We start from the raw sequence: 26,490 nt of genomic DNA on the forward strand, positions 1-26,490 counted from the left end.
CCCTTCAACCACCTTCTCCACCCCAAATTTACTTCCCATCTCCTCTTTCCTCTCCCCTTCCTCCCTCCCTCCACCTCGGGGTCCCAGAGCCTCCAGTGAGCATCGTGAGCCACTCTCCCTCGGAGCTGACGGTGATGACGGGTGCCGAGTTTGTCCTATGGTGCGAAGTATCGCGGCCCGGGACGGAGGTGAAATGGCGGCGGGACGGAGTGGGGCTGGAGCCAAACGACAGGTGCAGGATGGAGGTGGAGGGGGAGCGCAGGAGACTGAGAGTCTGCTCGGCCACGGTGGAGGACAGAGGGACGTATGTGTGCGACACAGCTGACGACGCGGCCGAATTCAAGGTCACCGTCTCCGGTGAGCTCAATCTCATGCGGCCATTTGCTGCTGGTCCCCCTGAGAATCTGATATCCCCTCGTCCTTCAGAATGTGGAGATTACACCTGGATGAGATTGGTGAATCCATTGGTCAACACTAAATGTGGACCATGTCCCCACCGTCACATTGAACACGAGAACATCAGAAGCAGGAGTCGGCCGTCCGTCCCATCGAGCCTGCTCCGCTGTTCGATAAGGTGGACTCAGCTCAACCTACCCACCTACTGCCTATAACCCTTCATTCCACCATTCTACACAAATCTCTCCATCTGCATCTTAAATACATTTAACGAAGCAGCTTTTACTGCTTCCTTGGGCAAAAACTTCCAAAGATTCACTCGTCATGGGAGAAGCATTTTAGAATCAGAATTTATTGGTATAAAGAAGCCACAAAATCTGTTGTTTTGGGACAGCATCACAGGTGTAAACATTGATATAAAGCACCTTATAACGATAAATAAAAATAGTGCAGGAAAAGTCAAAGTGAGGCAGTGTCTGTAGTTCATCGTCCATTCAGGAATCTGTCCTTGTGCCGCTGAGTGCTCGTCTTCAAGCTCCTGTACCTTTTCCCCCAATGGTAGCAGAATGATGGCCTGGGTGGTGGGGGTCCCTGAGGATAGAGGCTGCTTTCTTAAGACACCACCTCTTGTAGATGTCCTCGATGGAGTGGAGTCTGGTGGCTGTGATGTCGCAGGCCGAGTTAAAAACCCTCTAGAGTTTATTCTTGTCCTGAGAGTTGGCGCCTCTAATACCTGTAGAAGTTTACGAGAGTTTTCAGTGACCTACCGAATCTCCCCAAACACCTCATAAAGTGTAGCCACTGGCGAGCCTTCTTCATGATTGCATCGACATGGAGATGTTGACACCCATGAATTTGAAGTTCTTGTCTCTCTCCACTACTGAGCCCTTGACGAGGACTGGGCCGTGTTCCCCTGCCTTCCTCCTGAAGTTCACAATCATCTCCTTGGTTTTGCTGACATTGAGCCCAAAGTTGTGGTCATTACACCATTCAACAAGCTGATCTACCTCCCTCCTGTACACTTCCTCATTGCCGTTTGCGATTCTACTGAAAAATGTGGTATCATTAGAAAACTTGTAGAGGGATCGGAATTGAGCCTGGTCACACAGTCATGGGTGTATAATGAGTACAGCAGTGGGCTATGCCCACATCCTTGGGGTGCACCTGTATTGATCATCAGTGAGGAGAAGACATTGTTTCCAATTCGTACTGACTGTGGTCGTCCAATGAGAAAGTCAAGGATCCAGTTACAGAGGTGGGTACAGAGGCCTGGAGTTTGTAGCTTCTTGACCAGCACGGAGGGAGTCATGGTGTTGAAGGCCAAGCTGTAGTCGATGAAGAGCAGTCGTATGTCTGGGTTGCTGTATTCAAGGTGATTCAGAGCTGAGTGGAGAGCCAGCGATATATCATCATCCTAAATCCTCCTCCTCGAATCCTCAGGCTGTGTCCCCTCATTCTTGTTTACTTGCCCAGGGAAACAAACTCCCTGATTCCATCCCATCCAGCCCCTTCATAATTTTGTTCATTTCTATTGGATCCCCTCTCCTAAACTAGATCAGGTATTGTTTGAAGTAATTCAATTCTCCTCATAGGCCAATCTCCCTCATTTCCAAAATCAACCTAGTGAACCCCCTCTGCTCTGCCTCCAAAGCCTTTGTTAAGTCAGGAGACCAGAACTGCACGCAGTTCACCAGATGTGGCCTCACCAGTACCCTGAACAGTTGCAGCATAACCTCCCTGGTCCTAAATTCGACCCCTCCAGCAACGAAGGCCAATGTCCCATTTGCCTTCTTGATGCCCTGCAGCACCCGCAAACCCACCTTTTGTGATTCATTCACTAGCCCTCCGAGGTCTGTCTGCACAGCAATGTGCTGCTATCTTCCACCATTATAATAATAGTCCACTTTACTATTTTGATTCCAAACTGGATAACCTCACATTTACCAACATTATGTGAGTGGGAAGAAAAATTTGAAAACCACTGTTTTAATCGTCCCTCATTGACTCGTTATGTGCAGGGTTTCAGAGCTCCAAAGGAAATGGGCCAATGACAATTTTTCTCAAGCAAAAGATTTCAGTAACAATTGGGTCTAGAGCAGTGATTCTCAACCTTCCCTTCCCACCCACATCCTACCTTAAACGATCTCTTATTAATCACAGAGCACCAATGGCATAGGGATTACTTAAGGTGGAATGTGAGTCAAAAGAAAAAGGTTGAGAACCACTGAGGTTCCATCCTCCAAATCACGTATGTGCGCTGCTAACTTCCTCCTGTCTCTTGCTTCCTCCTCACCCCTTGTTTCTCTTCTCTCTCCTTCTCTCCCTACCTTCCTCCCTCTCCTGGTCTCCCTCCCTCACTACCTCTCACCCTCCCTTCTCATCTGCTTTCCCCTCTCCCTCTCTCACTCCCCTATCCCTCCCTCCCTCTTGTTCCCTCCCCACCCTCCCTCTCCCACCCTCCCTCTCCTTCCCTTCCATCCCTCTCTCTCCTTTCCTCTCTCTTCCTCCCTCTCTCCACTCTTTCTCATCTCCCTCTCTGTTTATCCTTTTCTCTCCCTTCTCCCCTCCCTTCCTCCCCTTTTTTCTCTCTCCCTCCCTGGCTTCCTCCATCCTTTCCCCCTCCCTCCGACTCGGGGTTGCAGAGCCTCCGGTGAGCATTGTGAACTGCTCTCCCTCGGAGCTGACGGTGGTGACGGGCGCTGAGTTTGTCCTGTGGTGTGAGGTGTCATGGCCTGGGGCGGAGGTGAGATGGCGACGTGACGAAGTGGGGCTGGAGCCGAGCGACAGGTGCAGGATGGAGATAGAGGGGGATCGCAGGAGGTTGAGAGTCCACTCGGCCATGGTGGAGGACGGAGGGACATACGTGTGTGACGCAGCCGATGACGCAGCCGAGTTCAAGGTCACTGTCTCCGGTGAGCTCAATCCCATGCAGCCATTTGCTGCTGGTCCCCCTGAGAATCTGATATCCCCTCGTCCTCCAGAATGTGGAGATCATACCCACCCGCTGGATGAGATTGGTGAACCCATTGGTCAATGCTGAACGTAGACCATGTCCCCACCGTCACATTGAAGAGGAGAAAATCAGAAACAGGAGCAGGAGTCAGCCGTTCACCACCTCCAAAGCCAGCCTAGCCTTTCCTCAGTAGGGAGACCAGAACCGCATGCAGTTCTCCAGATGCAGCCTCACCTGGACCTTGTACAGTTGCAGCAGAATCACCCTGCTCCGAAATTCTATCCCTCTCACAATAAAGGCCAACGACCCACTTGCCTTCTCAATCATCTGTTACACCCGCAAACCAACCTTGTGTGATTCCTGCACCAGCCCTCCCAGGTCTGTCTGCATAGCAGAGTGCTGCAATTGTTTACCATTATAATAATAGTCTGATTTATATCTTTTCTTCCAAAGAATATGATCTCAAATTTACCAACATTGTGCTTCGTCTGCCAGTCCCTTGCCCACTCACTTATCCTATCTATATCATTCTGCAGCCTCTCCATATCCCCTGTTCAATTTAGTGTCAGCAGTAAACACGGTCCCATCCCCCAAATCACGTATGTGTGTTGCTAACTTCCTCCTGTCTCTCGCTTCCTCCCTCACCCTTTGTTTCCCTTCCCTCTCCTTCTCTCCCTGCCTTCCTCCCACCCCTGGTTTCTTCCACTCTCACTACCTCCCTCCTTCCCTTCCTCTCCCTCCCCTCTTGTTGTCTTTCCACTCTCTCTCCCTCTCCCCATCCCTCTCTCCCTCCCTCCCCTCTCTCTCCTTCATCCCATTCTCTTTATCTTCCTCCCTCTCATTCCCTCCCATCCTCTACCCCTCTCTCTCTCTCTGCCCCTTCTTCTTCCTCTTATTCCATCTTCCTCCCCTTGCCTCCTTCACTCCCCCTTTTCTTCCCTTCCCTCTTCCTCCCTCTCTCCCCACTCTCTCCCTCTCTTTTTATCTCTCTCCCTCCCTTTCTCCCCTTCTCCCTCCCTCCCTGGGGCTTCTTCCCTTCCTCCCTCCCCCCTTCCCCATCCCTTCTCCCTCCCCCCACCTCGGGGATCTCAGAGCCTCCGGTGAGCATCGTGAGCTGCTCTCCCTCGGAGCTGACGGCGGTGACGGGTGCCGAATTTGTCCTGTGGTGTGAGGTGTTGCGGCCCGGGGCGGAGGTGAGATGGCGGCGGGATGGAGTGGGGCTGGAGCCAAGCGACAGGTGCAGGATGGAGGTGGAGGGGAAGCGCAGGAGCCTGAGAGTCCACTCGGCCACGGTGGAAGACGGAGGGATGTACGTGTGCGACGCAGCTGACGACGCAGCTGACTTCAAGGTCACCGTCTCTGGTGAGTGTGGAACAAGCAGTGCTCCACTGCTTATCCCCTTGGCCGGCAATGTCCCTCGTAAATTAATATCACACCTTCATTATTTATTATACAAAAATTACAAGGGCTACATCAGTCTACATTTAAAGCTATTCACATAAGATAAACGTAAATAAAAGTGAAGCAATGCCTATGAATAATGCGGATTTCTCAAAATTTAAGAAGGAATCTCCATTTAGATGGCAAATGCAGGCAATAAGATACCTAGGTGTACAAATAAACAAAAATCTCGGCCAACTATTTAAACTCAATTATTATCCACTAATGAAAAAATTACAGGACGATTTAGAGCATTGGAAAGATTTACCACTAACACTAATAGGAAGGATAAACTGTATTAAAATGAACATTTTTCCAAGGATATTATACTTATTTCAGGCATTGCCAATACAACTGACAGAAAAATTCTTCAAGGAGTTGAAGAAAATAATAATGAAATTTTTATGGAGAGGGGGGAAACCGAGGATAGCACTAGATAAATTAACAGAATGGTATAAACAAGGAGGCTTACAACTGCCAAACTTTAAAAATTATTATAGAGCCGCACAATTAAGATACCTATCAGATTTTTATCAAACAAGGGAAAAACCAGACTGGACGAGATTAGAATTAGATAAAATAGGGGAAAAGATACCTGAACACATATTATATGAATGGGATGAAAAATTGGTACAACATAGAAGTTCTCCAGTATTACATCATCTCCTCAATATTTGGAAGAAGATTCAGGTAGAAAGAAATAAAACAAATTATCAATTGCCAAAACTAATATTGATGCAAAACAAGTTACTCCCCTTTACAATAGATAACCTTTCCTTTAGAGAATAGGAAAAAAAAGGGATTAAAAGAATAGAAAATTGTTTTTCAGGAAATAGATTCTTATCCTTTGAACAAATGAAAGATAAGTACAATATAACTCAAGATACAGCGCTGGCATATTACCAATTGAGATCCTACTTGAAGGATAAATTAGGAAGCAGTTTGAGTTTGCCAGAGGCATGTAACCTTGAATATGTGATTACAGATACAATGATAATCAAAAGATTTATAACAAATATGTATATTAAACTGCAAGAAAAGGAGAATAAGGAAACAAATGGTAAAACTAAACAAAAATGGGAACAAGATTTAAATATAAAGATAAAAAAGGAAACATGGGAGAAATTATGTTCTGGAACGATGAGAAATACAATAAATACGAGGCTACGTATGATACAATATAACTGGATACACAGGCTATACATTACACCTCAAAAGTTAAATAAATGGGACCCAACAGTATCTGACAGATGTTTTCGATGTAAAAAAGAAATGGGAACAACAATTCATGCAATCTGGACATGTGAGAAAGTAGAAAAATTTTGGGAAGATCTCAATCAGATATTAAATAAAATAACAGAAAACAATATACCAAAGAATCCAGAGATCTTTCTCCTAAGTAACATAAAAAACAAAGAATTTGGAATTGATTTGGAGGATGCACAAAAAAGACTTGTTAAGATAGCTCTAGCTGTAGCAAAAAAATGTATTATGTCAACCTGGAAATTGGAAGATAATTTGAAAATGCAACAATGGTATATAGAAATGAATAAATGTATTCCATTAGAAAAAATAACATATAGTTTAAGAAATAATATTGAAATATTCGAACAAATATGGGAGCCTTACATTAAATACAATAGCGAAAACCTACCGGGGACAATCATTACCTAAGTTGATGGAAGGAGAAGGAAAGAAAAGAATGGACTCAGTAGAATTTCTGGTGTATTTTTGTTGAGTGACAACATTGTCTGACTGGTTTAATGTATCCTAGATTGTATACCTTAAATGGATGGGACCGGGGGGGGGGGGGTTGGGGGGGGTGGGTTGGGAGGAGGGAGGGGGGGGAGAAAATGATGGTGTGAAAAAAAAATTAAAAAAAAGCTATTCACATACGTTACAAAACATAATTATCTCCGTCGATACCATATCTTCTCAGCTTTCTTCTCTTCTACCTTCCCACCTCTATCCATCTATGACCTAAATGAAACACGAAAGTCTGCAGATGCTGTGATGGTAGTAAAAACACACCGAAATGCTGGAGGAACCCAGCCGTTATTTTCAGCATCCATAGGAGACAAAGATACATTGCTGATGTTTCGGGCCTGAGCCCTTCCTCAAGGAATAATCCAGAAGCAGAAAATCTCTGAATTCAGACAAAGGGGGAGGATTCCAGACCAACAAAAGGCGTTCATTCGATGTGATAAGGGGGAAAGTGAGAATTTATCAGGTAGAAGCTGATTAGAGGAAGCGAGGTCAGGTGACCTGAGAAGCAGAAGCAGTTAGGACTTAAAAGGGGGCGAGGCAGAAGCTGGAAGCTGATTGGAGGAAGAAGCTGAGCCTCGCTATAGAAGTGAGGGGCTGTGTAGTGGAAGGAACGGTCGTCGTTGGGGTGGGCTGTGTCGGTGTGGTGAGGCTTTGGCTCAATAAGTTTCGGTGAGATCAGGTACGAGGTGAGCTGAAGTGAGAAAGGGAACAGAAAGGATTCAGCAGGTAGGCACAGGTAAGGGCAGACTTTGGATATCATGTATTTTGTTCCTCTAGTCATAAACGGTGGGAATGGCAGCCAAGGCAGGGGAATGCTCCTCTTGCAGTATGTGGGACGTCAGTATCCCTGGCGACTAGATCTGTGAGAAGAGCATCCAGCTACAGCTCCTGACAAGCCAAGATATCAATAAGATAGAAAGAGGGCAGAGAAGATTTACTAGGATGTTGCCCGGACTTCAGGAACTGAGTTACAGGGAAAGGTTAAACAGGTTAGGACTTTATTCCCTGGAGTGGAGAAGAATGAGGGAAGATTTGATTGAGGTATTTAAAATTATGAGGGGTATAGACAGTAAATGTAGGTTGACTTTTCCACTGAGGGTGGGTGAGATACAAACTAGAAGACATGGATTAAGGGTGAAAGGAGAAAAGTTTAGGGAGAACATGAGGGGGAACTTCTTCACACAGAGAGTGGTGGGATTGTGGAACGAGCTGCCAGCTGAAGTGATGGATGTGGACTCATGTGGGCTCATTTTTAACATTTAGGAAGAATTTGGACAGGTACATGGATGGGAGGATTATGGTGGGATATGGTCAGTGGGGCGAGGCAAAAAAAAATGGTTTGGCACAGACTAGAAGGGCGAAAGGGTCCTGTTTCTGTGGTGTAGATTTCTATGGTTCTATGGGGGGGGGGTTAATGGAAACCGGAGAAATCGTTATTAATTTCATCTAGTTGGAGAGGTGCCCAAATGGAAAATGGGGTGTTGTTCCTCCAATTTGCAGGTGGTCTCAGTCTGGCAGTGCATGAGACCATGGACAAACATGTCAGCAAGGGAATGGGATGGAGAATTGAAATGGGAGTTTCACACTATTTCAGCAGACAGAGCTGAGGTGCTCTCCAAGATGATCACCCTGTCTGTATGACCCTCTTCTCCTACCTCTGCCCCTTCCTCACCCCTCTCCTCCCACCACCTTTTTCTCCAGGCACCTGCCTGTTTCTGTTTATACCTGATGATATGCCCGGACCAGAAACGTTGGTTACCCTTCCCTTCCTATGGACGCTGCAGGTCCTGCGGAGTTTCTCCAGCAAGTCTGTGTGTTGCATTTGGCCCCAGCATCTGCAGATTTGTTTGAACCCAGCCAATGCACCCTCTGCCTATAACTCAAGCCTTCCAGTGCTGGAATTTCCTCTGCACCCCTCCCAACGTACTGATGTCCTGGCTGTAGCTGGGTGGTGGGAAATGCACACAGGATAGCACGGCAGTGTGGGCTCGCGGGTGGGATTCACACTCTTTGCTTGCCATCCACAGAACCACCAGTTCGTATAACCTGGCCTAAGCACAAGCTTTTGGACCACAAGTGCTGGGCAGCCGAGGACATCCTGCTAGAGTGTGAGGTATCCAGAGTGGACGGACAGGCCAAGTGGTACAAGGACGGAGAGAGGATGGCTGAGGGCGCCCGAGTCAGCACCGGGAGTGAGGGGGTGGTCCGTTCCCTGCGGATCCTGGGCGCACAGGCGGAGGATGCAGGAGAGTACCTGTGTGACATTCAGAGCGACAGCATCGTGTTCCGAGTCACGGTGGAAGGTAAGGCACAGCCGGCTACCCATCGAGGAAGAGATGCTGGAGGATCAGAGCTAGCCCCATCAGGCTGAGGAACAGCTTCTTCCCACGGGCCGTGAGAACGCTGAACGAACAAAGGAACTGCTCGTACTAACGAACCGAGACCCTCATATTCACAAAACAATATTTATTTGTATGGATGAAATACTTGTCTTGCAGCAGTGAGGTTAGCACGACACTGTTACAGCGCAATAGTGGTTTAAATCCTGCACTGTCTGTAAGGAGTTTGTACGTTCACCCTTCAAAATGTAACGGGGTTGTAGGTTAATTGGGTTTCATTGGGCAGTACGGGCTCGAGGGCCAAACTGGCCTGTTACCGTGCTGTATGTTTAAATTGAAAATTAAAATTAAAATATGTGTTGTTTGTCTGTACGTGTTATGTCTGGTTGTGTGTCTGCACGTTCTACACCGAGAACCGGAGAACACTGTTTCATCGGGTTGTACTTGTACAATCAGATGACAATCAACTTGACTTGAATCTGACAGCCAGGTCTGTGACCACAGCAGAGGAACTGGTCCTTTAGCCAACCGTGTCAGTGCTGACCAGACCAACACACAAATATTAAGGCAAACCTCTGCTCCCTATCCCTCCATCCCCCATATATACGTACTGTACATGTGTCTGTCCAGAAATGTCTTGAACACCATTATTGTATCTGCTTCCACTGGCATCCTGTTCCAGGCTGTGTTAAATATTTATCCCATAAACTTCCTCCCCTTCACCTTAAATGCATGACCTCTAGAGTGTGTCACTTATCAATCAAGTTTATTGTCATCTGATTGTACAGCATTCTCTGGTCCTCAGCGCAAAACACGCAGACACACAAGCAGACATAACACACATAGAGACACACAATGCACATGCAGGACAAGTATTTAATCTATACAAATAAATAAATGTTCTTTCGTGAGTATGAGAGTTTCGGAGGGTCAGTGTGAGCAGTTCCTTTGGTCGTTCACCATTCTCGCTGCCCGTGGGGAAGAAGCTGTTCCTCAGCCTGGTGGGGCTGGCTCTGATCCTCCTGGATCTCCTCCCCGGACGGGAGCAGCTGGAAGATGCTGCATGCGGGGTGGAAAGGGTCCTCAAGGATTTTGCGCGCCCTCTTCAGGCAACGATCCGGATTGATGGGGGGGGAGACCCTGGGGATCCTCTCTGCCACTTCTATGGATTGACCTGCACTCCATTTCTCTTCAGCAACCGTACCACACCGTGACGCAGGCGGACAAGAAAAGATTTTGCCCTCAGGAAAAGATTCTGACTGCCCACCCCATCATTGCTTCTCATAATTTTATAAAAGTCTATTGACTCTCCTCAGCTTCCGACGCCCCAGAGAAAACAACTCAGGTTTGTCCGACCTCTCCCCAAAACTCATTCCCTGTTATCCAGGCAACATCCTGGTAAACCTCTTCCACCCCCTTTCCAAAGCCTCCACATCCTTCCTGAAATGGGGAGACCAGAACTGCACACAGTAAAGTGTAGCCGAACCAACGGTTTACATTGCTGCCATGATTTCTTTAGTTTTGTACTCAATTCCCCTCCCAATGAAGTCAAGAATACAGCGCCTCCTTTATACCCTATCTATTTTCAAAGATGTACAGACCTGGGGCCCCTGAGGCCTCAGTACATCAACTTTTAAAAAGTATTTAGATATACAGCACGGTAGCAGGCCCTTCAGCCCGTGATCCCATGCTGACCAATTACACCAATTGATCTACAACCCCCAGTACTTAGAACACTAGAGCACAGTACAGGCTCTCAATGTTGTTCCAACTCATATATTCCTTTTAAAAAAGTACGAAACCCTCCCTACCTCATAACCCTCTATTTTTCTTCCATCCATGGCGCTGTAACAATGTTGCACTAAACCACTGTGCCAATCCCTTTAAGAGTTTGTAAGAGTCCTGCCACTAACTGTATACAGCCCCCTTGTATTTGATATTCCAAAGTGCAACACCGCATGCTTGTCCAGATTAAACTCCATCTGCCACTTCTCTGCCCATATCAGTAACTGATCTATAGTACATACTGTTGTATTTTTTTGGTGGCCCTCGACCCTCTCCACCAATCTGTGCATGTTCCTCCATCCCTTGAATGTTCAGGTATCTATTTACCAGCCATTCTCAACGGGTGCCATACTGCCCCACCTGGGGGGGGGGGAATGGGGCAGAGCACACTTGAGGGGGAGCAATGGACTGAAATCATAAAATATTTGTTGTGTTTTTTAATGAGGTCGGTAGGAGAGGAGTACAGAAGAAGCCAAAACTTATCCGCTTCACAGGGAAGGGGGGCCCAGAAACTTCGAGCAGAGCCCTGAGGGGGCTACAACCAAAATAAACAGTTGAGAATGATTCCTTTAACTTAAATGTGCTGTGGCCCCAAGGGGAGTGGGGTGGGGGGGGGGGGGGTGGAGTGTATGGCCCATGTTGAGAATGACTGCTCTAGACCGTCTGACAATCTTTGCATTATCTACAAATTTACTAACTCTCTCTCGTCCACTCACATGAATTGCTCCCTCGGTACCTAACCCTGTGACTGCAAGAATTTATACACTTGCTCCCACACCTCCTCCCTCCCCACAGTTCGGGGCCCCATACAGTCCTTCCAAGGGAAACAACACTTCACTTGTCTACTGCACTCGGGGCTCCCACTGTGGTTTCCTCTACGTCAGAAAGGCTGGACGCAGATTGGGAGATCTCTTTGTTGAACACCTCGGCTCTGTCCGCTGCAATTGCAGGGACCTCCCAGTGGTCCCCCATTCTAATTCCATGCATCATTGCTCCACCAACATGTTCATCCATGGCCTCATGCACTGTCACACCCTCAAATTGGAGGAACAATATTCCATCTGGGCCCTCTCCAACTGGACATTATCAGCATTGACCTCCAGACTCTCCCCGAGTCTCTCTCTTTCCTCCACCTCCCCACACCCTCCCTCTCCATTCACAGAGCGACCCCCTCCTTATCACTTCTAGCTTCTATCTCTTCTACCCTCTCACCTGTTAGTGTTCTCCTTCCTCTGCCCCTTTCTCCCTCCTCTCCTCTCCCCCCACCTCCGCCATCCCCGACCTTTTATCCAGGCACATGCTTGATTTGACAAAAGGCCCAGGCCTGAAATGTTGGCCATCCTTTACTTCCTCTGGATGCCGCTTAGTTTCTCCAACACTTTGTGTTTCGTACTCGACCCCAGAGACTGCAGCCAAGTTACAGCTATCACAATCATCAGGTGTCCCAAAACTGATTCCCTGCGCAACAGCACGGTTCATGGGCTTCCAGACAGAGTAACCCTGCCACCATCGCTTGCTGTGGGCCAGCCAATGAGCTCAACCACTTTCAGGGGACTCCCTGATACTACTGTAAGAGGAAAATCTGTAGACACTGCGGTTGAAGTAAACACACCAAATGCTGGAGAAACTCAGCAGGTCAAACAGTATCCTTTATGTAGCAATGGTAAAGATACAGAACAGACATTTCGGGCTTGAGCCCTTCACCAAGGTGTGAGAGATTGCTGGCAGGCATCCGATCAAAAGGGGTTGGGGTTTGGGGGTAGCAAAGCCAAGAGGACTTGAAAGCAGTAGGGGGATTACAGATGGGAGCCGTGAGGGAGAATCCGACAGAACTCCCTTCAGAGAGCAAAGGCAAACTTCTTCGGGGTAGGCATCCCTCAAAGAGCTTTCATAGAGTTGTTACAGTCGTCAGAAGCAAATCACAAAATTCTGTAGCACTGCGGTTGAAGTAAAAATGCTGGAGATTTACTTCTATTTGTTGCCGTGTAATGAAACCGATGAAATATTATACAGAATTGCCCTTAATCTGCCATGAGGCAGATAAGATTCACCATGAGCATTGCCTGGGGTCGCTTGCAGTCAGAGAAAGAGAAGCAAAAGAGAGCTCCTCCACCCCCCCCAGAGATACTGAGTGTTTGTGGATTCGCCGCCATCCACTCCCAGCAGCCTCTGCAGCCGCACAGACTCCAGTTCGATCCATTGGCCAACCCAAGCTCCAGTTCCTAACCTCCAGATCCTAACCTCCGACTGGATGAGGAGGCCTTCAGCGCCCAAGGCCCCTTCGGGAACCCTTCTTGCCCTCAGCCCCCTCTCGAGTCCCAGTTCCGATACCTGGTTCCCACGAGCCAGTCTCCAGCAGCCTGTGCGTGCGTGCGTGCGTGCGTGCGTGCGTGCGTGCGTGCGTGCGTGCGTGCGTGCGTGCGTGCGTGCGTGCGTGCGTGCGTGTGTGTGCGTCCTTCAGCCGCAGAGCCCCTCGCTGGTCCGCTGCTGTCCTTAGGGCCATCTCCTCTGCTTCTCCTTCTCACCTGAAGGGTGGCCTCCCCATTTTTGGTGGCCTGTGCTGCTCGCTGCTCCCCCGGAGTCGGCACCCCTTGAGGGTGCTGCTAAACCCAGCTGCAGTCATCTTGGGCCTAGACTTTAAATCAAACACCGTCCGTTCCTTCAACGAGCCATTTAAAGGCTGTACAGAGCCGTTGGCAGCAGGACTGGCGGTGGGACCTCTCGGACCAGGGCTGTGTTTCCCCTTCCCGCTCTCCCGGCATCCACACCAGCAGCTCCAGTTAGGGTTACCAGATTTGCCAAATAGAAACACAGAAGACCCTGATCAAATTTAAATTCAAATGATTTCTAATTTGCATATACATATATACATTGAGATAAAATAATATTATTAATCAGAAAATACTTCCGGTAGAAGTATGTTCACACAGTCATTTGAGCTGAACGACTGATGAGGATGAATAGTGTGGAAGGCCATTACAACTTTTCCAGTTATTATTTTATCTTCTGTGTTTCTCTTAATCAAGAATTTGTTATTTCATCCGTTTCTTTTGTAGTCGAGGGAAGCTTTCATCTCTCGTGCTGCTTTATAGCAGCAAGCGAACCAGATCCCAAAATGGCAGATGTGCTGTGGAAAACCAGTCGTGGTTCAGGCACCTCAGCAGAGAGGAAGGCCGCCCAAACAAAAACATATACAGACTTTGGGGATCCGCAGTGGGATTGCCGGTTCTGGGGGTGGGGGTGGGGGGGGGGATCGTGCAGCGACCCACTGACCAGCAAGTGAACCCACTCCCAAAATGGCGGACGTGCTGTGATAAACTCAGAAAATTGACCTGCATCCAACAGAGGTTTTTAATCTGGGCTGATGACATCACTTCCTGTCCACGTGACGGAAGCAGCGATGTATATAAGCCTAGCAGGCAAGCCTGAAGGTGTCAGGCCTGCACTAGGCTCCACGGTGTGTACATTGACTTCCCCGCATATACATCTACTGGACAACATGTTCAGCGATTCCACAACGTGTACACCAATGTCTATTCTCGCTCAGTATAGAATACTTTGCCCCACATGGTTATTTCACTGATCTGTCCCCCTAACAATTGCCAACGCATAACTAATGGGTGGGTTGGCTGGCGGCCAGTGGCTACAGCCAACGTTTCAATGAAACGCATCATATGTCCATTCATTGGCTGCGCATTCAAACAAGTTTGTTAATTGCCGCAAATACTTGCTGTCTTCGATGACTTCCTTCATCGTAATAGTGGAGTTATTTAAAGTTTTAGTTTTAAAATGAAGTAAAACTCAATTAGTACAAATAAAGTTTACTGAAAATTTCAAATCATACAGCTCTAAATTACTGAATTTATTTAGAAAAAATCTTAATACAGGACATTTAAGGTGTCCTGATAAAGTCAGGACACAGGACAAATTCATATCCTGTATATACGGGAACCTTAGCAACTCAAACTCCAGTAGCGTTGCCATGTTTTTTAATACTGTGGGCATATAAAGCAAGACATTTCCGATATAATAGGGTCCCAGCACCCTGTGTAACTAACATTCTGGGCTTTACAAGCATGACACGATCCCAGGAATCCTGAGTGCCACTGTTCTGTGTTTCCTTGCAGAGCCTGCAGTGAGGATCGTCGGGAGCGACAAGGTGTCTGAGGAGCGGTGTTTCACAGAGTCGGAGGCCATCGCCATGACGTGTGAGCTGTCGCGGCCAGACGTCGCGGTCCGCTGGTACAGGGATGGTACCGAGCTGCGGGACAGTGGCAGGATCAGGATCGATGCACGGGGTCTGACCCGGGAGCTGATGATCTTCGACTCAGAGCCCCAAGACTCCGGGCAATATGTGTGCGACGCAGGCACTGACAGGCTGACCTTTAACGTGACCGTTGCAGGTAACCTGTTTAAACCAACTGCCGGTAACAAGCTGCAGCCAAGTCAGATAGCATGGAACAGGCCCTTCAGCCCAAGTCACCCATGCCCACTCCTTTCGTTCATTTGCTGGGAATTGGCTCATATCCCTTCTAAGTCCTACCTATCTATAGAACAGAGCTCTACAGCATAGAAATTGGCCCTTCGGCCCATATAGTCCATGCTGAATTATTATTCTACTGAATGCCATTGATGTGCACCTAGACCTCGAGCAAATCTCCCCTCATTCTCCGACAGTCAAAGGAATAAAGTCCTAATTGGTTTAACCTTTCCCTGTAACTCAGTTCCTCAAGGCGACGCGGTTAGTGCAACGGTTAGCATGACGCTATTGCAACACCAGTCACCCGGATTCCAATCCAGTTCTGTCTGTGAGGAGTTTGTACATTCTCCCTGTGTCTGTGTGTTTCAAAACATACCAGAGTTGCAGGTTAATTGAAGTGAGATTGTGTGGTATGAGTTTACTTGGACGGAATCACTTCTGCAATGCTGTAAATATATTTAAATTTAAATTTTAAAATTTCAAAAGTCCCGGCAACATCCTAGTAAATCTACTCTGCACTCTTTGATAACTTTCCCGTCGTTAGGTGACCAAAACTGCACACAATTTGACCTCAACAATGTCTTGTTCAACTTTATCATAACATCCTGTACTCAATACTTTGATTTATGAAGGCCAAGATGCCGAAAGCTCTCTCTGTGTGTGATGCCACTTTCAGGGGATTATGTACCTGTATTCCCAGAACCCTCTGTTCTACCACATCCCTCAGGGCCCGACCATTCACAGTGTACATCCTACCTCGGTCAGTCCTCCCAAAATATAACACCTCACACTTACTGCATAAACCTGTCCAAACGTCAATTCTTTTTCAATATTTTTGTTGAAATTGAAGTTCCACATTTAAAAATACCAATTACATGAAAAATATATTAAAAGTCCAAAATACTGCAATACACCTAGATCATACCAGTTCTTCCACGGTACCCTGCATTCTCAATCAAACAAATTATATTACAGGAATATTTTATTATTTTATAAGAAAAAGATCTAAACCTACTACCAAAAATGAAGCTGTGTGGCAAGGAGAGAAAAAAAAGTTCCTAATCCAAGGGGCATAGACACAGGATTGGGGAGTTTAAAACTAGAGGGCATAGGTTTAAGGTGAGCGAGATCTTTGGGGCGTCTCCTTCACACAAAGGGGCAGAAGGTTCAGAAGCCTGAATACCAGCACCTCTCAATTCAAAATGACTTTCTTTCCATCAGACCACCCTCAAATTGGAGGAACAACACCTCATATTCTGTCTGTGCACCTCCAACCAACCAAACGGCATGAACATCGACTCCTACTTCGGTCAGAAACCCCCCTTCCCCCTCCAATCTTTCCCCTCTGTCTCCTTTCACAGAATCAAAATTGATTCTCACCTTTTCATTTATCATATCCAATTAACACCTTTTATCTGCTGGTCTGGACTCCTCTCCCACCTTCTCTGGACAGGACGGCTTTGTAAGGTGAGCCTGGTGGGCAGCTCGCTTCTTTGCCAGCAGCTCCTGGATTTCCTGGCTGTTTTCGTCAAACCAGTCCTTGTTTTTCCTGGAGGAGAAGCCCAGTACCTCTTCAGTGGATTGCAGTATGGTAGTCTTCAACTGATCCCAGAGGGTTTCAGGGGACGGGTCCGTGAGGCGGATTGCATCGTCGAGCTTTGCTTTGAGGTTTGCCTGGAAGTTTCCTCTCGCTTCGTCTGACTGCAGGTTTCCAACATTGAACCTCTTTCTGGGGGCTTTACTGTTCCTGGGCTTTGGCTTGAAGTGAAGGTTGAGCTTGCAGCGAACCAGCCGGTGGTCAGTGTGGCATTCCGCGCTAGGCATGACCCTGGTGTGGAGCACATCTCGTTTGTCACTTTCTCGCACCAGGATGTAGTCCAGGAGGTGCCAGTATTTGGATCGGGGATGCATCCAGGTGGTCTTAAGGCTGTCCCTCTGCTGAAAAAGGGTGTTTGTAATGACGAGCCGCTGTTCTGCGCAGAGCTCCAACAGGAGGCGCCCATTGTCGTTGCACTTGCCGACGCCATGCTTGCCCAGGATTCCTGGCCAGGTTTCTGAGTCTTTGCCGACACGAGCGTTGAAGTCGCCAAGGATGGCAACCTTGTCGGCTGTAGGGGTACGTTGGATGAGGTTGCGCAGGTCGGTGTAGAACTTGTCCTTTTCTGCTGGTTCCGCCTGGAGGGTTGGAGCATAGACACTGATGAGGGTGATGCAACGCTTGTTTTGAAGGGGGAGTCGCATGGACATGATTCGGTCCGAGTGGCCTGTCGGAAGGTTTTCGAGTTTGGAGGCAATGAAGTTCTTGACCACGAAGCCTACACCAGATAGGCGTCGTTCATCCGAAGGCTTGCCAGACCAGTAGAGTGTGTAGCCCGCGCCGCGTTCTTGGAGGCTGCCTACATCTGCCAGGCGGACTTCACTGAGAGCGGCTATGTCGATGTCAAGTCTGAGGAGTTCATGTGCAATGAGGGCAGACCGACGTTCAGGTCGGTGGCTGTCAGCCTTGTCTAGCATGGTTCTGATGTTCCAGCATGCTAGCTTGAGTTTGTGAGCATCTTTTGAGGGGGAGGACGTGGAGGGGGAGGACGTGGAGGGGGAGGACGTGGACCTGTCCTCGGGCCTGCGCAAAGGAGCTTTTAGGTGGAGTGCAGTGCGCGCAGTACTGGCCCCACCCTTTACACCCATGGTTCGTGTGCCGTGGCCAAGCAAGCTGGGACGTGGCAGCGAGGTCCTTGGGTCGTAGGTTTTATATCGGAGTGGCCTTCTCCTATGCAGGTTTCTTACCCGGGCTGGAGGGGCCTGCCTCCCCTCCTAGGTCGGTCCATACTGCCCGGACCGGGGCCGAGGCCGCCGCAACGGCATTACAGTGCAGGTAACCATATCACAATTACAGCCTAGTAACAGGCCAGATCGGCCCTTCTAGTCCATGCCGATCACCTTCTCCCACCAAGGGGACTTGGTTCGAATCTGGCGCTGTCTGCAAGGAGTTTGTACATTTTCCCCGTGTCAGCGTGGGTTTCCTGCGGGGGCCCTGGTTTCCTCCCGTCATTCAAAATGTACAGGGATTGTAGGTTCATTGGGTGTAATTGGATGGCATGGATTTCAGAAGCTGAATCAGATTTATTGTCATGAACCTGTGCCATGAAATTTGTTTTGTGGCAGCGATGTTGGGTATTACAGGTGGAAAATTACTATAAATTACAATTCTGTCAATACAAGATTTAAAAAAATAATGTGCAAAAAATGAGAAAAAGTGAGGAGGCGTCCATCAATCCATTGTCCATTCAGAAATCTGGTGACAAAGCTGTCTTTGTGGCACTGGGTGCTCATCTTCAGGCTCCTGACCCTCCTTCCTGATGGTAGCAGTGAGAAGTGGGCATGGCCTGGGTGGTATGGGGGGGGGGGGGTCCTTGAGGATAGAGGTTGCTTTCTTGAGGTACTGCCTCTTAACGCGGCCCTGAGTGATGGCAATAATGCCCGTGATGGTGTTGGCCGAGTTTCCTACACTCGTAGCCTTCACCTGTCCAGTCCATTAACACCTCCGTACCAGACAGTGATGCAATACTGTGATGTATAAATCTGCAAGTCTTTGGCGACATACCAAATCAAACTCCTCACCAAGTCTAGCCACTGGCGAGCCTTCGACATGGAGGCTTCGGGACACCAGAGATGTTGACACCCAGGAATTTGAAGTTCTTAACCCTCTCCACTGCTGACCCCTGGATGAGGACTGGGTCGGGTTCTCCTGATTTCCCCCTCCTGAAGTCCACCATCAGCTCCTTAGCTTTGCTAATGTTAGGTTTGTGGGCGTGGCACCACTCAACCAGCCGATCTATCTCCCTCCTGCACGTTTCCTCGTTGCCATTTGTGATTCTGCCGACAACCCTGGTGACGTCGGCAGATTTGCAGATGACATTGGAATTGTGATTGGTCACACAGTCATGGAGGTAGAGTGAGGAGAGCAGTGGGCTAAGCCCACATCCTTGAGGTGCTCCTGTGTTGATTGGCCTAGAAGGGTCTTCTACTGTACCATATAATTAAATTAAAATGTAAAAATTACATATTTATTATCCCTCTGTCTAATGCCCTTATTGTCTTTTTCAATTTAATTAAATTTTTGATTATTTTTACAACGTCCAGTACCTGTTTGGCTGCAGCCCATAAGAATCTTGGTGCATAAGTACGTTTAGCACTGAGTGTGACAAATAAACATGTTAACATGACCATAATCCTCGTTCTGTGCCTTCTCCCCCAGAGGCTCCAGTGCTCTTCAAGAACAAAGGGAAGCTTCTGGAAGACGTCACAGTCAACGAGAATGGGAAGGCAGTGCTTTCCGCCATCGTCTCCAAGGAGAAGGCCTGCGTGACCTGGCTCAGGCACAGGGAGCCCGTGTGTGAAGGGGAGAAGTACGAGGCGAGGCATGAATCTCGGGTGCACAGCTTGATCGTCAAGAACGTGCAGAAAGAAGATTCCGGGTTCTACACCTGCCGTTCCGCAGACGACGAGATGATTTTCAACGTTAACGTGGCGGGTGAGAGCAGGCGAGAGGCGGCAGACCGGGGAGAGGGGTGCGGGGGGAGGAGGTGCTGGGGTAGGCGGCTACAGCTGATGAGCAAGGAGACAACCTCAGCGCCCCCTGACGCAATGACGGCGAGTCCAAGCTCAATTCCATCAGCGCTGGTCTGAGAGAGACATAGGAACTGCCGTCGCAATGAGAATCTGGTCAGGCTGCATCCGTGGAGAATAGAAGGCCCTTCCAGCCCATGAAACCTGTGCCGCCCAGTTACACCCGATTAACCTGCCATCGCCTTTTCTGGAGAGTGGGAAGAAATCGGATCACCCAAGGAAAACTCACGCAGGTTACAGAGAGAACGTACAGACAGACAGTGGTGGATTGAACCTGGATTGCTGGTGTAGTAATACGCATAAATTTAAATTTAAATATACAGCACAGTAACAGGCCCTTCCAGCCCGTGCTACCCAATTTACTTAAGCACTGTACATTTTGAAGAGTGGGAGGAAACCGGAGTGCCTGGGGAAAACCCATGCACTTCACAGGGAGAATGTACAAACTCCTTCCAGCGTCGGATTTGAACCAGGATCACAGGTGCTGTAATAACATTGCGCTAATTACTACACGAACCTTGCTGCTTAAATGTTGACTCTCCCTTATTTCTCCATGGATGCCACCTGAATTATTGAGCCTCTCCAGCTTCTCAATGTTTGTATCAGCCTTAGGGACCTCATCTCTCCATGGTTCTCGCCTGCTCCGCATTTCCTGGAACATCTTCCAGCCCAACAACCCTCCAGAACCTCTCCTCCAATTCTCACTCTTGGCCACCCCTGCCTTCTCCTCCCCACCACCAGGAGATGACCCTCTAGCTACCTGCACCCAAACGCTGGCGGTTCTTCCCCAACCTCTCTCATAACATAACATAACATAACAATTACAGCACGGAAACAGGCCATTAGGCCCTTCTAGTCCGCTCCGAACCAAACAGCCCTTTCTAGTCCCACCTCCCTGCACAATGCCCATAACCCTCCATCTTCTTCTCATCCATATACCTGTCCAACCTTTTCTTAAATAATACAATTGACTCCGCCGCCACTATTTCTCCCGGAAGATCATTCCACACGGCTACCACTCTCTGAGTAAAGAAGTTCCCCCTCATGTTACCTCTAAACCTCTGCCCCTTAATTCTTAACTCATGTCCTCTTGTTTTAAACTTTCCTCCTCTTAACAGAAATAGTCTATCCACATCCACTCTGTCTATCCCTTTCATAATCTTAAATACTTCTATCAAATCCCCTCTCAACCTTCTACGCTCCAAAGAATAAAGACCTAATCTGTCCAATCTCTCCCTATACTCTAGATGCTTAAACCCAGGTAACATTCTGGTAAACCTTCTCTGCACTCTCTCCACTCTGTTTATATCCTTCCTATAATTAGGCGACCAGAACTGCACACAGAACTCCAAATTAGGCCGCACCAACGTCTTATACAATCTCAACATCACCTCCCAACTCCTATATTCCATGCAATGATTGATAAAGGCCAGCATACTAAAAGCCTTCTTCACCACCCTATTCACGTGAGTTTCTACCTTCAGGGAACGATGTACCGTCACTCCTAAATCTTTCTGGTCTTCTGTATTCCTCAATGCTCTCCCATTTACCACGTATGTCCTATTCTGATTCTTCTACCAAAATGAAGCACCTCACACTTATCAGCATTAAATTCCATCTGCCATTTTTCAGCTCACTTTTCTAAGCAGCCCAAATCCCTCTGCAATCCTTGAAAACCTTCTTCATTATCCACTATTCCACCTATCTTAGTATCGTCTGCATATTTACTAATCCAATTCACCACCCCATCATCTAGATTATTAATGTATATAACGAACAACAATGGGCCCAATACAGATCCTTGAGGCACACCACTGGTCACCGGCCTCCAACCTGACAGACAATTATCCACTACCACTCTCTGGCCTCTCCCTTTCAGCCAATGTTCAATCCATTTGACTATCTTAAAATTTATACCTAAAGACTGCACCTTCCTAACTAACCTTCCATGTGGTACCTTATCGAAGGCCTTACTGAAGTCCATATAGACAACATCCACTGTGCTACCCTCATCCACATTCCTAGTCACCTCTTCAAAAAATTCAATCAGATTGGTCAAACATGACCTTCCTCCCACAAATCCATGTTGAGTGCTCCTGATCAGACCCTGTCTATCCAGATGTTTATAAGTACTATCTCTAAGAATTTTCTCCATTAATTTACCTACCACAGACGTCAAACTTACAGGCCGATAGTTGCCAGGCTTCCTCCTTGAACCCTTTTTAAATAACGGAACCACATGCGCAATGCGCCAATCCTCCGGCACTATCCCCATATCTAATGACATTTGGAAAATTACCGCCAGAGCCTCTGCTATTTCCTCCTTCACTTCTCTCAATGTCCTGGGGAAGATCCCGTCTGGTCCCGGAGACTTATCCACCTTTATATTCTTCAAAAGCCTTAAAACTACACCTTTTGTAATCTCTATATTCCCCATATTTACCCAATTTGCTTTTTTTATCTCACATCTCCCAATATCCTTCTCCTTAGTGAATACCGAAGAAAAGAAACTGTTCAATATCTCCCCCATTTCTCTAGGCTCCACACACAGTTTTCCGCTCTGATTTTCTAAGGGACCAATTTTGTCTCTAGCTTTCCTCTTACCATTAACATATTTGTAGAACTCTTTTGGATTAGTTTTCACCCTGCTTGGCATAGTTTTCTCGTACCTTCTTTTAGCTTTCCTAATTCCTCTCTTAAGATTCCTCTTACATTCAATGTATCTTTCAAACATCTCCTTAACTCCATGCTTCTTATATCTAATGTACGCCTCTCTTTTTCTTCGAACCAAGTTTCCACTATTCCTTGAAAACCACGGCTCTCTCAAACCTTTTGCCCCTCCTTTTAACCTAACAGGAACATAAAGCTTTTGCACTCTCAAAATCTGACCTTTAAAAGACTTCCATCTCTCTACTACATCCTGCCCATAAAACAAATTGTCCCAATGCACACCCTGCAAGTCCTTTCACATCTCCTCAAATCTAGCTTTTCCCCAATCAAAAACCTCAATCCTTGGCCCTGATTTCTCTCTTTCCATAATGACATTGAAGCTGATGGCATTATGATCACTGGACCCGAAGTGCTCGCCAACACTAACCTCCGTCACTTGACCCATCCCATTTGCCAACAGTAGATCTAACACTGCTCCTTCTCTGGTCGGCACCTCTACATATTGTTGTAAAAAACTATCTTGCACACATTTCACAAACTCTAACCCATCCAGTCCTTTCACAGATTGTGTTTCCCAATCTATATGTGGAAAATTAAAATCTCCCATAATTACAACCCTGTGCTTATCACAAATATCTACTATCTCCCTACAGATTTGCTCCTCTAGGTCTCGGTCCTCTCCGGGTGGTCTATAATACACCCCTACAAGTGTAACCTCTCCTTTCCTACTCCTCAGTTCCACCCAAATAGCCTCCGTGGATGTGCCCTCTAATCTATCCTTCCTAGGCACCGCTGTAATATTTTCCCTGACAAGCAATGCAACCCCACTCCTCTTGCCCCTCTGACTCTATCACACCTAAAACAACGAAACCCAGGGATATTCAGTTGCCAATCACATCCCTCCTGCAACCATGTCTCACTAATCGCTACCACATCATACTTCCAAGTATCAATCCACACCTTCAGCTCATCCACCTTTTTTACAATACTCCTGGCATTAAAATATATGAATTTCAGAGATTTCCCAATTTTTAATCCCTGTTTTCCCTCATCTTTAATAACAACATTATTTACTTTTCCTGCCAATTGTCCTTCATCTTCTTCCAGAGCATTTCCCTTCTCTATCACCTGCCCATCCATATTCAAATATTTACTACAAACTTTCTTTGTTTGCATTCTAACCTTCTCCTTACTGCTCTGTACTATTTTGTTCCCTCCCCCCAACCATTCTAGTTTAAAGGATCCTGAGTAGCCCTAGCAAATACCTCTGCCAGGATTCTGGTCCCCCTGGGATTTAAGTGTAACCCGTCCTCTCCTCTTCCACCTGCAAGACACTCCCTGAAATGTACATCTTTGTCCAAGGCTTTGGTCGTCCAACTCCTCCCTTTGATCATCTCCCATCACACCCACCAGCTTCTCTGGAGGATTCATTCTGTAGGTGCGTGAATTCTCTTCGTGATAGAAGGGGGGTGAACATGAGAAACAGGAGCAGGAGTTGGCCATTCGGCCCATCGAGCCTGCTCCGCCATTCAATGAGATCATGGCTGATCTGATGATCGGCTCATCTCCCCCTACCTACCTGTTCCCCATATCCCATAATTCCCCGACTACGTAGAAATCTATCCAGCCTTGCCTTAAATATATTTACTGATGTCACATCCACTGCTTCAACGGGCAGCGAATTCCACAGATTCCCCACCCTCTGGGAAAAGCAGTTCCTCCTCATCTACGTCCTAAATCTACTGCCCTGAATCTTGAGGCTTTGTCCCCTAGTTCTGGTCTCCCCCATCAACGGGAACAACTTACCTACCTCTATTTATCCATGCCTTTCATAATTTTACACATTTAAGATCTCTTCTCACTTTGGAAAATGTCATTGTATCCAAGGTGAAAGGGATGGATGGGTCTATTAATAAAAGCATGATGCTGGAGAAATTCAGCAGGTCAAAGAGTGGATTTTATGTAGCAAAGGTAAAGATGCGGAACCAACGTTTTGGGCATGAGCCCTTCAAAGTGCCTGAACAAAATGGTGGGGGGGTGGGTGGGTGGAGAGGGGCAGGGGAAGGAGCATGGTCCACACAGGCAGGTGAATAAGGGAGGGAGGACATAACCAGGAAACGGGGTGGGGGGGGGGGAATGGCACTGTGAATGGAGAAGGAAGGGTTAAACAGGTTAGGATTTTATTCCCTGAAGCGTCAGAGAATGAAGGGAGATTTGATGGTGGTATACACAATTATGAGGGGTATAGATAGAGTAAATGCAAGTCGGCTTTTTAAACTGAGGTTAGATTAAGACAAGAACAAGAGGACATGGGTTAAGGGTAAAAGGAACAATGCTTAAAGGGAATATTGGGGGATCTTCTTCACACAGAGAGTGGTGGGAGAGTGGAACGAGCTGCCAGCCGAAGTGATGAATGCGGGCTCAATTTATATTTAAGAAGAGTTTGGACAGGTACATGGATACACCAAGATATGGAGAGATATAGACTGGGTGCATGTCAATAGACTGGGCAAAATGATAGCTCAGCACAGACTAGATGGGCTGAAGGGCCTGTTTATGTTGTAATTTGTCTACCTTCTAACTCCTTTGTTTTATTGATGTTGAGCGAGAGGTTGCAGAGGGTCTCAACGGGTTACGCAGTGTCCATGGCACTAGTGTTTTAGGTTGGAACCCTCTGTGGTGAACCCATGGTGCTTATCTCTTCACTGCTTGCCCTAGATCTCCCACTGCTGTTCGTGCTGAGGCTGGAGGACCTGTGTGTGCAGCGAGATGGCACAGTCACCCTGTGGTGTGAGCTGAATAAGGTCAAGGGTGACGTGGTGTGGCTGAAGGACGGCAGGGAGGTGGAACCTAGCAGCAGGCAGGCCATCCGGGCCGAGGGTCGCCTGCGCTCCTTGACGTTGACCAAGGTGACCCTTAAGGACCAGGGGGAATATGCCTGTGAGTCCAAGGATGACAGAACAGCAGCATGGGTGTCTGTAGTCGGTGAGTGGATGCTGCCTTGTCTCATCTCCATGATGTGGGCCTAACCCCCAGCTCCGCAACTCACACCCTCCCTCCCTCCCTGAAGACCCTACCTTGTGGCTCCATTACCTTCACTCAGAACCTACTCACTCTCTGCTTTCCATCCCCATGCATCACAGGACCCTCAACCTTCCCCCTAATATCACACACCCCCCTTAACCCCTTTCCCCCACCCACCCAAATATGCCTGTCTCATTGACCCAACTCCCATCTCCCACAAAGATCCCATTGACCCATCTCCCAGCATCCACAAGGTCCTGTTGATGCAACTCCCAGGTCCCATTGTCCCAACTCCCATCTCCCACCAGATCCCAATGATAAAACTTCCAGGTCCCATTGACCCAACACCCAGGTTCCACCAGGTTCCATTGACCCAACTACCAGGATCCACCAGAACCTATTGACACAACTCCCAGGTCCAACCAGGTCCCATTGACCCATCCCCCAGGACTCACCAGTCCAATTAACCAAACAGCTAGATCCCATTGACCTAACTCCGCCCAGGTCCCACTGACTGAACATGCAGGTCTCATTGACTCAACACTCAGGTCCAACCAGGTCTCATTGACCATCTCCCAGATCCAACCAGGTCCAATTAACCATCTTTCAGATCCAACCAGATCCCATTAACCCAACACCAAGGTCCAACTAGGTCCCATTGACCATGTTCCACTAGGTCCCATTGACCCAACCCCCAGGATCCACCATATCCCATTGACCCAACTCTCAGGTCCCACCTGGTCCCATTGACCCAACACACATGTCTCATTGACCCAACACCCAGGCCCCACTAGGTCCCATTGACCAGGTTCCACCAGGCCTCATTGACCAAACACCCAGGCCCCACCAGGTTCAATTGACCATCTCCCAGTTCCCACCAGGTCCCATTAACCCAACTCCAAGCTCCAGCTAGGTCCCATTAACCCAACACCCAGGTTTTATTGACCAAACACCCAGGCCCCACCAGGTCCTATTGACCATCTCCAAGGTCCAGCTAGGTCCCATTGACC

General features: G+C 47.8%; 1 protein-coding gene across 5 annotated transcripts in view; it reads left to right on the top strand.

Annotated features, from left to right (window-relative positions):
- Nucleotides 1-26,490, top strand: part of obsl1a (obscurin like cytoskeletal adaptor 1a) — a 100,673-nt gene that overhangs the window by 39,691 nt on the left and 34,492 nt on the right. For 4 of the 5 annotated variants that reach the window (XM_069935993.1, XM_069935994.1, XM_069935999.1 and 1 more), the window contains 7 exons: nucleotides 88-357; nucleotides 3,039-3,308; nucleotides 4,442-4,711; nucleotides 8,584-8,859; nucleotides 14,808-15,083; nucleotides 19,416-19,691; nucleotides 25,175-25,441. In XM_069935993.1, coding sequence (XP_069792094.1) covers nucleotides 88-357; nucleotides 3,039-3,308; nucleotides 4,442-4,711; nucleotides 8,584-8,859; nucleotides 14,808-15,083; nucleotides 19,416-19,691; nucleotides 25,175-25,441 — 1,905 coding nt within the window. The remainder of the gene's footprint in view (nucleotides 1-87; nucleotides 358-3,038; nucleotides 3,309-4,441; nucleotides 4,712-8,583; nucleotides 8,860-14,807; nucleotides 15,084-19,415; nucleotides 19,692-25,174; nucleotides 25,442-26,490) is intronic. The other variant, XM_069935995.1, reaches the window with a different exon arrangement.

This window comes from Narcine bancroftii, chromosome 4, assembly GCF_036971445.1.
Source record: "Narcine bancroftii isolate sNarBan1 chromosome 4, sNarBan1.hap1, whole genome shotgun sequence".
NCBI lineage: Eukaryota > Metazoa > Chordata > Chondrichthyes > Torpediniformes > Narcinidae > Narcine > Narcine bancroftii.